At 42.5% G+C, this 13,830-nt stretch overlaps 1 protein-coding gene across 2 annotated transcripts in view; it reads left to right on the top strand.

The window, feature by feature from the left end:
* The window catches only part of SPAG17 (sperm associated antigen 17), a 289,254-nt gene that overhangs the window by 10,909 nt on the left and 264,515 nt on the right, over positions 1–13,830 (top strand). For both annotated transcript variants that reach the window (XM_029577979.1, XM_029577980.1), the window contains exons 2-3: positions 1,058–1,198; positions 1,776–1,841. In XM_029577979.1, the coding sequence (XP_029433839.1) occupies positions 1,058–1,198; positions 1,776–1,841 (207 nt within the window). The remainder of the gene's footprint in view (positions 1–1,057; positions 1,199–1,775; positions 1,842–13,830) is intronic.

The following is a 13,830-nucleotide window of genomic DNA, read 5'->3' on the forward strand; positions in this document are numbered from 1 at the left end:
AACTCCTGCACCTAAGTTGCTTTGAAATTAAATGATATGAAATAATGTACACAAACTTGCCTGTACAAAGTAACACCAGCTCCTTGCACCACGTAATCGGTATGCGTTAATTTACGTGGCTTCTTTTTAAAATCAGAAGCGTATGTGTAAATCTACGCTGGCCCCGAATCCGCCTTCCCAGAGGACCTCATTTTTCTGGGCATAAAAGTATGTGCAAAAATTTGGGTTCCGCAAATACTTTTATACTAATGAACCCCAGGCAGTTTTAGAATGAGCCATTTATAAGCACAAACCTGTATTTAATATGCATAAATAGCCTGGAAAATTACCTCCAGAATGCATAATCATTCATGTTGTACTTATCAGGTGAGGATTCTCACATGGATCAGTATATCATTATTTTTCAATTTCTGTTTTAAATTGAGAAGTAAAAGATTGAAAAAGCATAAACTAAACAAATGTTAGGCAAATAAAAACCGAGAACAGCACTGGATTTGTTTTATGGCTCCTTTTTATTTATGTTGCTGTTTTTCACATGGTTGAGACTCTGCAAACAAGGTTAAACTTGTACAGCTGTTGCATTCCATAGGCATTTCTTATTTTCAGAGAGTGGTTGCATTTAAGTAATTTCAGGCAACACGACATGCCCACAGCTGCAAAGGCTGCGATAGACAGACCCAGTCATCCCTGTTTTGTAGCATGATAGTGGCACCTTGTGGTTGCATATAGCAAATATCACACTGATTACATGAAGCAAATTTAAGACTCTGCTATTTTCCAAAGGGTTTTTTCCCTCATTGTGTTACGTGTTCATCAAAATCTATAGATGATAAAACCCTGAAAATCAGTTACTTGCTAAGTCTCTGAATAAAAATACTACTCTGGTCGAGACTTCTTAAAGGACAGGACACTGTGAAGGAGACAAGTAAAGGGTATTTGGTGTGGAAATGCTGCAAATATGAAGATTTACGTGACGGTTATATAAAAGGTTCCTAAAAATTGCCTCATTGTACATAGATTTACAATGTTTGTTTTAACTTTTTGAAAATGTTAACAGCCCCAGTGGAGAGCCAGCATTGCTTTTGTGGTTGAAAGTCAATTGGAAGATGAAATCCTCATCCAGTTCCTCTCTCAGGCTGTGGAGATCCCAGTGCGGAAGCTCTTCAGTGTGATATCGTGGGCGAGAACCCTTCAGCAGGTAACATTAGGCTGGCAGTTGGGTCTTTCTTCTTGTGTGAATGCTCTTGAAAGTATTTACACAAGTCCCCTGAGAAGGCGTGGTACCGAACTTATCCACAGAACATGTACACCAGCCAAGAGAGTGGATCAGGGGGCAGCATCTTACTCCTGGATGTTGCTTACTTTACCAAGTCTTGTTTTACAGCTGAACCTTTGTACCGTGATAATGGAATAAGCTTTTGAATGACATCCCGCATTAGTTTCCCCTTTAGTTAGTGACAGAGGGCTTAACAAATTTAAATGCAAAAGGAACATCCAGCCACGGCTATACCTGAAGGAATAGATTATACAGACAGCATGGGTATACAGCCAAAAAAAAAAAAATGCCAGGGAAATGAATATAAAGAACTGATTAAACAGAAAAAGTAGAAATGTTTGAGAGCCAGAATATCAATTTGAGAAAACATAGCAGATTATCTCTACCAAAGAAATGTTCAGTGATGACTGAGTATGTTTCACCTCCACACTCCATCCCCCTCCCCATGAGATCCATGTGCTGTATTTTATTTTACAGAAGGTTTCTTACATTTTTATAGATATATGAATTTGGAAGCTTAAAGGGAAAGAAGCCCAAAGAGAAAGATTTGCCCATGTTCTACGAGGTAAGGTTAAAACTTATTTGTTATAGACCCAATACTTGGGTTGATTGAAAGAATTCAAATTGAGCCCATGCTTTTGGTGGCATAATTGTACTTTTTTTTTACCTTAAGCTGTTATACACCTTATATTCAGTGTTTCTTAGAATTAGCAGTCAAAAGTGACTCCTTTTGAGCATTGTACCTTTTGGGAATTGCTTTACATGCACAGCAGTCTTTTATCCTTTGGGGACTTAATGAATGAAGATGTTGTGGAATAATGGAATAAGTCTTTTCCAAATAAGGCCCATGGTTATTTTTCCTTAATTTCTTGTGTCGTGGTCTAAAACGTTGCCCTGATGGCCTAGCAGCAGATCTCTATGCTGCCATGCAGGAGACATGAGTTATATTTCCACAGCTGGCTCCCGCTCTGTGGGCTGGCAGTGCTGAGAAGGTTGCACGGGAAAGGAGTCCCAGCCAATGCTCAAGAGCTTTCCTTGAGCCAGCCAAATTGGAGCCCCTCTTGCTTGCCACCATGCATGAGACCAGGGTTGGATTCCAGAGCCTAGTTTCTGCTCCTCAAGCTGGAGATGCTGTGGAGGGAGACCAACCATGGCACACTAGTGACATCCACTGACCAGAATCGGGATGCAGACATACTGGGTTTCGGCAGGAGCCAGGGCCGGTGCTAGCTTTTTTGCTTCCCTGTGCAAACAATTACTGTGCTGCACACCCCCTCCCCCCCCCCCCCCCCCCCCCCCCCCCCCCCTTCTCCAGCCCCCAGTTCAGTCATCTCTCTCCAGTAATCTAAACTATAAAATCTGACATTTCTCCCTACCCAGGTCTACCCCCTCTCCTCTGGAACTCATGTACAGTGCAAGGGTATTAGATGTCATAGGTGAACTTTAAAGGCCCTCTCATACACGCACACCCAATTAAAAAATTATGCATTTATAATAACAGATTTTACATTAAAAAGAACATTCTGTGTATAGTCTTCTGAGATAAAAATATCACTTACAACAACCTATATATTACATTTACATGCACTGCTGTGGTGCCACCCAGAAAACCCTGCAAAATACCTATATGGTATTAGGCCTATTGTAATGCATTTTGAATATGGAAACCTCCCATACCATAACAGCACTAACTGCCAGCACTCAAACAATAACAATCTTACCTATGAAAAAGTAACACTGCAAATATAAACCACCTCCTAAAATACCAAATCACCCCCTATTAGGAAAACAGAACAAGTCATACATCCCTACACAGAAGCTACATGCTAGTAGAATACCTCACCTTGGTCACACATTCAGAATACAGGCAGTCCATAAATAAATAAAAAGTCCACCACAGAATAAAAAGAGACCATAAAATATATATGAAAATTTGCAGACAAAAACTGAACTGGAAACTGCAAGAAGGCTCACTCTGTATACAGTGCAACAACAGAAACATCACCATTCGTCATAAAACAATAAAATCAAGAAATATAAAACATAAATCATAATTGTAAAACATATTAATAATGAAAATAAATATTTCAAGACAGCTAAATAATAAACATCCAATAATTAAAAACTCATATAAATTATTTTTTAAATTTCCTAAATATCAGTAAAATATTTCATAACAGCAGACACATCAAATAACACCCAATAATAAAAACTAATAAGGATAAAATAAAATATCCTGCTCTTCAAGGTGTTTTTAAATGGTTTGGTGTGTTATGATTCTGCACTTACCTCTATTGTGGGAGGGAGGGAGGCGTGGACTTTCATCTTCAGCGCGGTTGGAGCCACGCCTATCGGGACCCTCTTGCGGCAGGGAGTGCCGCTGATGCTCTTTTCAGCTTCACGGCCTGGAGGCCACAGTCTCCTGGCTTTCCTGGCGGCTGGAGCCGCCTTGATGCCTCCAGCAGCGGTAGGAGCCACTGCTGCCTTCGGGGCCTGTGTAGAGGCCCGGCTTCTCCCTGCACTGCTCTTGCAGCATGGCTGCTGGCCATGGTTCTGCATACTTCCTACTTCCTGTCTCCTATGGTGCGGGCTGCGCCTCCTTCAGAGATTTAAAGGGCCAGACTCCTGGCCCCACCTGGACTCCTCCCAGGGCGTTTCCTGATCTTCAGCCCTATATTAGGGCCCAGCTTCCAGTCCTTGGTTGCCTTCGCAAGGAGTTAGTTCGTCTCAAGGACTTCTCGCCTTCACTCCTGTTGGTATTTCCTGTTCTTTGTGGGATCCCTCATCGTTCTTCATGTTCCTGGTCTCTTCCTGATGTCTTGTGGTTTTCCTGTGATGTTCCAGCTCCTCGAGTCCTCCAGATGTCCATCCCGAGGGTAAATCTGTTTCGTCCGGTTCCTGTTCTCGGACATTGGAGCCTCGGTCACTTGGGTTCCTTCCTGATGCCCCATCTCTGCTTCTGCTTCCTGGACCCTTGGTTCCTCATGGCTACCTTCTCTGGCGTGTCATGACGTGTCTCGTCACCTCGTGGCATGGGCCAGCCTTCTCGTCTCGCAGCACTAGTCTCTGGAGGGTCATTTTTACTTTGAAGCCAAGTCTCGTCTTGGTCCCATGTTTCATGCCTTAAGCCAAGTCTCGCCTTGGCCCCCTTCCCTTTACTCGAAGCCAAGTCTCGTCTTGGTCCCTTACCCTGGAATTGTCTCGGCCCTCGGATGTTCTGGTGGCTGCACCATCCATGCCTAAGACTCTGATTGAACCTGTGCCATTCCAGCGTGGTCCGTGACCAGCCATGGGCGGCTGTGTAGGGTGCGCCTTGGTACAGGCTTCTACTGAATCTTCGCCATGTTCCGGCTTCAACTACCATGTATTCGTCTGGAGTCTGCTCCACACTCAAGCGTGGTCCACGCCCAGTCCATGGGCTGTGGGCTGTGTAGGGCGCGCTGCGTCGCAGCCTCAAACCATTACTTGTTCCTAAAACCTTGATCCTGAGTCTTTGTGCTCAAGCTTCACGCCCCAAGTCTCCTGTCTCAGTCTTCATGTTCCAGAGCCTTCGTCTGCCCTCGTCTCCTGTCCGGCCTGCTGCCATTGCCGTTCCCAGCGGCAGGTCCAAAAGGGCTTGGAGTAGTTGGAGGACCACTCGGAGACCAACCAAGGGTGGTTGGTCTCACTGAGGTATGCAGGTCGGCAGGGGCCTGGGCTTGGTCTCGACCCAGACATGGATTTGTTTCACCAGCCTCTGTGTTTCCCCGGAGCTACTCTCTAGGTTCACAGAGGTTCAAGGACACCCATCTCCTATTCTCGCGCAGCAGCTGCTTATGGCATCTCTTGCTACATCTAGCCAAAGCCTGCATGTGCATAACAGAGGGCTAAGGCCTCTCAAGGCCCCCCTTTCTATAACATGGTTGATAAGAAGGTTTGTTAAAGTAGAATGGCACTGTTTCTTGAAGTGACTTCAGAAGAATAAGGATCTCTTCTGAGGATTTTCTCAGAATGCCCGTGGAGCCTGCAGAGAGAGGCTGTATTAGAAGCTACAGAGGGAAAGCACGCGCAGACTGAGGCAGATCTGTGTGCCAGAGACTGAGAAAGAGCTGTATGCCTGAAGGCTGCAGGGAGAGCTACTGTGCTGGAAATCTGAAACAGGGCTGTGTATTGCAGTCTGAGGCAGAGAAAGCACATGGAGCCTGAGGCAGTGCTGTGTGTTGCATTCTGAGGCAGAGAAAGCCTGTGCAGTCTGAGAGAGGGCTGTGTGCTATAGGCTGCTGGCAGAGCTGTTGTGAAAGTGTGCTTATTGTAATTCTGGTCCTTCTCTGAGGTAAGAAATCGGTTAAAATTGAGGATAACTATCTATAGCTGGTCTGCGATATTTTTGCCAGCTTTGATAGATAAGTGGATGTGAGAAAAGTGGATGATTGCTCTGATTCTGAGCTGATTTAATTGAAGTACATACTGCTCAGAAAAATTTTCATTAAGTCCTACAGACTTCAGATTGTATACACTCCACCTGTAGATAAAGGTGCTGCAGTATTTAATCACAGGACCTGTAAATAAAGGTACCTTTGTGTTGTTTCCTTAGAGAGAAAAAAATCTGAGACATAACTAGGAATATAGAAGTCCTACAACGTGTTCCTGTTTTTATTGGCAAATAAGTATGGAATGTGAGAGAGAGTGTGATTGAATGTTTTTTTTTGCTTTGTGAATTCTCTCAAAGCAAGCATCCTTAGACAGGGTTGGAATAATTATTTTATTCCTTGATCACAAGCCACCAAAGCTTCACATCTTTCCTGGGTCAGTACTCTACCCAGCGTTCAAAAGCAGCACTCTAAAAAATGATTATCCAGCAATCAAAGATAAGTGTGTACCAACGAACTGTGACACAATTTTGGTAAAATGCACTAGTGCAACACACATAGACACACAAGAGGTCAAAGTCATTGAGTTAAATCAGGTTTAAAGATAAAAGCTGTTAATACTTACCTGGAGAATTAAAGAAATTCCTAAAGAACTTATAATAACAAGTTAGCACAAAGAATTAGATTTCTTGAATTAAAGTTGAAATTCAACATTTGTTTTCATTAAGAAGTAATCTTTGTAGAGGAACCGGTTTCTGTTCCAAACTGTGTGAAGAATTAGAGTGAGGCATATATGAAAAATAGTTTTTGTGCACCAGAAGAAAATTATTGACATTATTGAAAGGTTTGTTTGCTCAATAATTACACTTGTTGCTAGAGGTGAAGATTATCCATTTGCTAGCAAAATAAAGTTCTTTAATTTTAAAAGTGCTCCTGAAATCATTTTTCTATTTTGATGTATTTTCTGGTGAAGACACACTTGGTGTGCAAACTATCTCCATACCACCTTTAAAAGTGGAAACCCCAATAGCCTTACCATCTGGCCACCTACATGACAGTGCCCGAGGGTGTCTCCCTGGGGCAAAAGCGATGCCGACTTACTCCTGGCACTGTTAGCCACCATTTTCCAAAATGGTGTCAGCTGACCTCATTCATTCCCATGTGAGGATTGCATAGTCACCCAGCACCATTTTGCAAGACGCAGGCTGGTGGGGCAGGAGCAAGTCAACTCTTTCCATTCCATCCCAGCTATCTTGTAAGTTGGGGGGGGGGGGGGGCATAGTTTTTTTTTTTTTGTTTTGTTTTTTTTAATGTGCTGTGGAAGACAAGTGGCTAAAGTTTTGGCTTATAAATCTGCTGCACTCACACTTCTGTCAGGGAACCTCATGTGGGTCACAATGTCCCTTTACAATATGGCAGCCCCAATTGCTATGGCTGGCAATGCGCAGAACATTTCTTGAGAAATTTTTGCCATGGGTGCAAATGAGCTCATTTGATTCCATAACAAAATTGCACAAAATGTTTTAACCTACCATATTTACCAGGAGTTAGCAGACATCTGCAAGTCTGTGTTTTACATGAATGAAATATTTGTTTCACGTTTTGTAACTTGTGCAATTAAGTACAAATATGTTGACAAAACTGCATGACAGCACAGACACTGATAGTGGATTTATGGAATAAAATTTTGTTCTGCTTAGTTTTGATTTGGAACAAATCAGAGCAATCAACTTTTATTGCTGGAGAAATAAAAAATTAGAATATGGAAAACAGAATGAAAGAGGCATGATTAGACACTATTGTTTTGTTCCTATTTTAAAATGTTTTTAAGTCTTGTGACTTTAGAGAACCCTGATGTGAACTCGGCTGGGAACATCCTGATGCTGTTCCATTCTTGGGTTTGAATTGACTATTAACACTGCACTGAACGGCAGTAGCCACAGAGGCATTCACGGAGCGGGATGCCAGTGGCCAGTAGTTGGGGTTCCACCTTCAGGCAGCAAAACACTGCACGGAGCGGCAGTAGCCACAGAGGCATTCACGGAGCGGGATGCCAGTGGCCAGTAGTTGGGGTTCCACCTTCAGGCAGCAAAACACTGCACGGAGCGGCAGTAGCCACAGAGGCATTCACGGAGCGGGATGCCAGTGGCCAGTAGTCGGAGTTCCACCTTCAGGCAGCAAAACACTGCACGGAGCGGCAGTAGCCACAGAGGCATTCACGGAGCGGGATGCCAGTGGCCAGTGGTTGGTGTTCCGCCTTCACGGAGGGCTGCCATCTCCAAAAAAAACAAAAATAAGAAACAAACAAACAAAGCAGGGGTGGGTAAGAGTATGGGGCAGGGGTGTGGCCTGCTTGTTGCGGTGGTTGCTACCCCTGATTGAGCTGGATGTTCACTGGGATGCGGATACGGCGCTGCTCTCTGCATGGTGGAGGGGTGGAAGGGAATTGGGGCCGGAGGGTGCTGGAAGCCAATAGTGACGGGTGGGAGGGAGAAAAAGGGTGGGAAAAAAAAAATAAAAATAAATGGATGAACTGTGTGGCTTGCTGGGCAGACTGGATGGGCCGTTTGGTCTTCTTCTGCCGTCATTTCTATGTTTCTATGTTTCTATGCTTGTTGGCAGTTAAAGAAAATCTTCTTCTTAAATAATATAAAACAGAAATTGTTAAAGGGAGCAACAATATAAAAATTATACTGCTGTGTGATCACTTACTGGTTAGAAGGATGAAATTCTTGGCTCTCTACCATATAATTTAGTAATGAATCTAAATCATCTAATTTCTGAAAGAAGTCAGACAGTTTTATCTTCCTTAATGATGCCTATTTAGTATTACAGAATGTTCATTATCACAGGAATTCAGGGCCAGATTTCAGCACTGTAGTAGGGGCATCTTCTGGGAAGTCGGGGGGGGGGGGGTCCCTTGCTGACTGTGTGCCTCTGCCCAGATAATCCATACCCCCCCACCTGTGTCCTTGCTCTAAGCCAGCTATGTTGCTGTGCTGGCCTTTGCTGAAGCAGCAGCAAGACAAGAAATAGCTGGGGGATGCCTGGGAGCCAGAGCACATCTGGCTCGTAGGGAATGAAACCCTCCACCCCCTAGTCCGGTGCCATAATCTTAAATCTGGCCCTGCCAGTGATGATGATGATGATTATCCCAAGTGCAAAGCTGATCAGCTGAAATTACTAAAAATGCTGGCCATAAGGTTACAGAAGCATTCTGCCATCATACTTAGCAAGAAGCACTACTCTGGAGACTCCCTGGTGTCAGGTACTGGTAGTACTAATGATTTGTAAAGGATAATATGATACACATTGTAATCCTATGGTGTGTTACAGGGTATATTATTGTGACCTCTTCAGTTTTCTCTCTCAAAAGAAGTTAAGGCAAGCAATGGGAATATGTCCACGCATATCAAGGCCACTGCAGTTCTTTTCACTTTTTTGAAGTCTCTTAAAACTATTATAAACGCATGTTAAAACTAGTTGAAAAACAGTGGGCTCCAGAAAAGAAGAAAATCACGTCACAGTAAGTTAAATGGTCTTACAGCAGCTACATATTATACTGTATATCTGTGTAAAAGTGGCTACCTTAAGAGTGTCAACGTGGCCATGTGTGCATTTTCATCTAATAGTGTAAGTGATTTGAAAAGTCAATTAAAAACACATGTTTTGATGTGGAGAGAAGACTTTTTATGCCAACATTGGAGAAATTGCCCAGTCTAATTGGCTGTTTCTGGCACACATAATCCCTACTTACAGTATTTTCTGTCATTTCTGACACTAGAATGCTGCTTGATTTTGGCTCTGGTCTTTAAAATAACATTTAAATGTGTACTGATGTAATCACCCAATCATGTACATATCTATTCAGGAATTACAGACATGATCCAGCAGTCTCCCTAGGTTCTTGTGATAGGCACAGAACACATTGCACTGTTTTCTTTCCCAAGTAATAGAAATGATAAGGATATTAGGGGCTTGTACTGAGCAGCGAAATAAGGCAATGAACCAAACTTGGAGCAGAAAACAAACAGCTTGGCCAGAAATCAGTACTTGTTCTTTTCAGGACACAACTGCATTCCTTTCACTTTTATATATTTTATAACAAATAAGCAAACACCTAAGTTGTTGTTGTGCTAGGAATTAAAAAGTTTATGCCAGCCACTTCAGTCTGCGGTGATCATTTTTTATCATGTTAGGCTCTTGGTCATGTCCTGCCAAAGTTTGAAATATATTTCATATTGTGCTGGACCGAGTTATCTGGGAGATTACTTCAGGCCTCATTTAGGGGTAAATTTTAAAAGCGGCGTGCGGGCGTCTATGTGCATGCAGGTGCCAACTTGTGCGCGCAAGGGGTGGGGATTTTGTAAGAAAAAAACGTGAGGAGACGCAATCGGGCCTTTGCCCAGTCCCCTATCCCCCTAACTAACCTTCCTCTCTTTTCCCCTGTCTACCCTGACCCCCTAAACCCACCCTACCTACTATATATATATATATATATATATATATATATATATATATTTTTTTTTTTTTGGTTTAAAAACTTACCTGCTCCTCCGAGGAGAAGTAAGTTGCTGGCCCGGTCTTCACCAGCACAGCATAAAATGGTGCTGTCCCGGCCAGCACCCATACTGCCCAGACTCCGCCCCTTTTTAAACATCCGGCACTTCTACGCGTACCGGGACATACACGCACGTCCGGGCCATTTTGAAAAAGTGCTCGGCGCGCATCTCTCGGGATTTCCACGTGCCAGGGATTTAAAATCCCCCCCCCCCCCCCCCGTTAATGAAGAAAAAGTTGTAGGAGTTTGCCTAGATGCTATTTTCTATTCGACACCTGAGCCAGTTTTGCTGTTTTAGGGAAGACTTGATAATTTTGTGTATATAGTAAGTGAAGACATCCACCAGAAATTTTTATTTGGGTGTAATTTTTTTTGCTTAGCTCCTGGGTAAAATGTGTGCTTTACTCCATGCACTGTGCTAGCAAAAAAGGAAAGAGAATGTTTCCTCTCAATATAAAAGTGCAATGTCATGACCACCATCTTATAGTGACATAGTATTGAGGACAGAAAAAGACCAAATCGTCCAACCAGTCTTCCCAGCAAGTTTCTTATGGAAGTAATTGCTGCTCTGAGCAGGTTATCTCCATGTTTCTTTAAGGATAATAACTGCTGCTCCATGCAGATTACTTCCTTATGCCTTATGTTAAGAGTAGTAATATTAACAGTCAAAACCAAACACTGTCAAACCCATACCAAAATTACTGCCATCAACCTTTCTAGGGTGAGCAGCCTACTTGGTAATTCAGAGAATGCTGTTTGAATATGCTTTGCTTTTGGACTTTGCTATATGAGCAGTCCTGAAATTTTCCCCTAATGTCTGTGTATCAGTATCTCAGATCGTAAAAGTCAGGACCCTGACTTTATTCCCCCTGTTGTTGAAACGGAGAGTGATGTTGCAGTTGCGTCAAAATGATAAAAGCTAATTGGTTAAGTGTAGTAATCCTCATGCATTCTGTTAGGGGTAGTAGCTGCTGCTCCATGCAGGTTACCCCTAGGTACCCTTCATTTCCAGCTCTAGCCTTTAGGGATCCACAGTGTTTATCCCATCCTTTTTTACTTCGTTTACTGCTTTTGTCCTCACCATCTCCTCTGGAATGGCATTTCAGGTGTCTATCACCCTCTCCATGAAGAAATATTTCCTGATGTTTCTGAGTCACTCCCCCTGGAGTTTCATTTCATGACCCCTAGTTCTGCTGCTTGCTTTCCAACAGAAAAGGTTCACAGTTTGTGCATGATTAAAACCTTTCAGGTATCTGAAGGTCTGTATCATATCTTGTGGGCTGCCTCTGTCCTGTCTCTATCCATTTTGAGATATCTTTATTGTAATTAGCACAATTAAATGTTCTTGTACATATGTATGATCTGGATGGCCATGAGTTTCCCTGTTCCCCATATCCTTCCTGTGCTGGGTTGCTCAGTGTTGGGCTGAATATAACTAGTAATGGAAGCTGCTCTAGGATGGATGCGTCATTGCGGAATGCTATTTGGAGATACATTATTTGTGAAGAGAATGGTGGTTTTTGATGTGCAATGCTGTTCTTAAGGGAGTGAGGACAAGGTGAAGTGTGCAAAGATGTTTGAGAGAGTATTTTTGTATTTCTTTTCATAAACGTGAGCCTTCCTTAATTCATGTGTACCATTCAGTTTAACTTTTTCTTATGATGATATTATTTCCACCAAGAATGAAAGATTTGTGTTTATTTCTTTTCCACCTTTTAAATCTTCTAGAGTAGGCCCATGTAAAATCTTTAAGCATAGTTAAATAAGGAAGTGTGACATACAGACTTTTAACTGTTTGTTTTTTTTCAATAGAATTACCAGACGTGGTATACAACAGAATACATAGAAATAAGTCTTAAAAGGATATAACATAGCATCAGTTAAATCTAAAACACACATACATTATAAAAGATTAGGGCACAGTTTTCAAAACTACACAGATTGCTGTAAATCTTTGCATGTAGTGTTCAAAGATAAAATACACAAATACTTTCCCTTTGAAAATTGCTTTGGCAAAATACCCACAGAGATTTGCACCTGCTTTTTCTGCAGATTCTTTTTCTCTTCAAAATAGCACATTGTTACCTCCCCGACCTAACTCCACCTCAGAGCCTACCTACTTTTCCAATGAGTAAAACAAGTGCACAGTTGATCTCTCTGTGCACTTACACTTGTATAGGGTGGGCAGTTCTCAGACAGCTTCAAACAACTGAGTAAATCACTTTTGAAAAATACTCTCTATGTTTGTACAATAAAAGCATAAGATTAGTAGTACAAAATTGCCCCAATGTGTTTTGTTTTTTTTAACATCGTGACTAATTGTGCAGCAAATATTCATATTTGGATGGCAACTTTCAAAGTGATGTGAAGGCTCACATTGACATGTGCCCAGGGGTGCGGCTATTTTATAACATATGCACGTACGTTATAAAATAGCCTGGGTGCGTGTGTGTGTATGCGCGCGCGCCCTATTTTGCAACTGGGGGAGCACAGCCGTGTAAGTGGGGGAATTTTGTAATCAGCGTGACCCATTCCGTGACCAGTTTCATCAGTTCATCCACCAGTTCACCCAGTGTAGAGCTAGGTCCTCCAAATCCCCCTGATTTAATAGCCTGCACTCCCCCCAGGTACCCCAGAAACTGTAAACCCGTCAGAAATGGTTTGTTGTTTTTTTTTAAAGTTACACCTCCGCCCTAGCGGAAATAAAGTTACACGTTACTGGACCTGAGCATGTGCTCAGGCATGTAAGAATTTGTGCTCCCAGCTCTTGGCCCCATACCAGAATGCTCAATCCCCTACCCAAATCATAGTCACACCACTTCCTTTTTTGAATTGGGGTGAGAAACGCACGTAGGCGGCTTTTAAAATCTGCTGGATGTGCGCCTGTCCTATCTGCGTGCATATCTCCTGATCTTGACATGCGCATCCCTTTTAAAATCCACCTTAAATTGCACCAGTTTTCGAAGTGTATTTACTTTGAAAACTAGCCCACCCAATTTACTCACATTTACACCTGCTATTTGTGTGTACATTATTTCAAAAAATATATGTGCATATGTTTCTTTTCAAAAAAAGTATGCACATAAGTCCAAATCTCTCTCCAACTCTGATTCCAGGAGCTCCTCCGTACAATCAGAGTAAACTTATGTGGATATGTAATATCCATGCACACGTTTACCCACATATTGGGCAGGCAATTTAGCAAAAGACCTTTTCTGTGCTAAAACATTGTTTCCCCCCCCCCCACAGAAGTCCCTTTTGAAAATTGCCCTTTAAATTAATAATAAAAGATGGCAATTTTCAAAAGCCACTTACCGGGGTGAATCGGCTATGTGTAAATTGCCTACCCTCTATGCAGGTAAAAATATGCGTGGGGATCAACAGTGCCGTAGAAAAAGGAAGTGGAGTTAGGTCAGGAGAGGCAACAATGCGCGCAGTTTTGCATTTTCAAAATTATACACAACGTTGTTCAGGGGAAATGTACCTACAGATAAACCAGGTGCAAATCTCTGCAGGTACTTATTTTCCTTGGCAGTTTTAAAAGGGAAAGTATACTTGTACTTTCTCCTTTGAGAATTAGTGCAAAATTGGTGGAGAGAAGTATGCATAGACTTTGCACCTACCCATATAGTTTTGAAAATTGC

The sequence above is a fragment of the Rhinatrema bivittatum genome, chromosome 15, assembly GCF_901001135.1.
Source record: "Rhinatrema bivittatum chromosome 15, aRhiBiv1.1, whole genome shotgun sequence".
In the NCBI taxonomy this organism is placed as follows: domain Eukaryota; kingdom Metazoa; phylum Chordata; class Amphibia; order Gymnophiona; family Rhinatrematidae; genus Rhinatrema; species Rhinatrema bivittatum.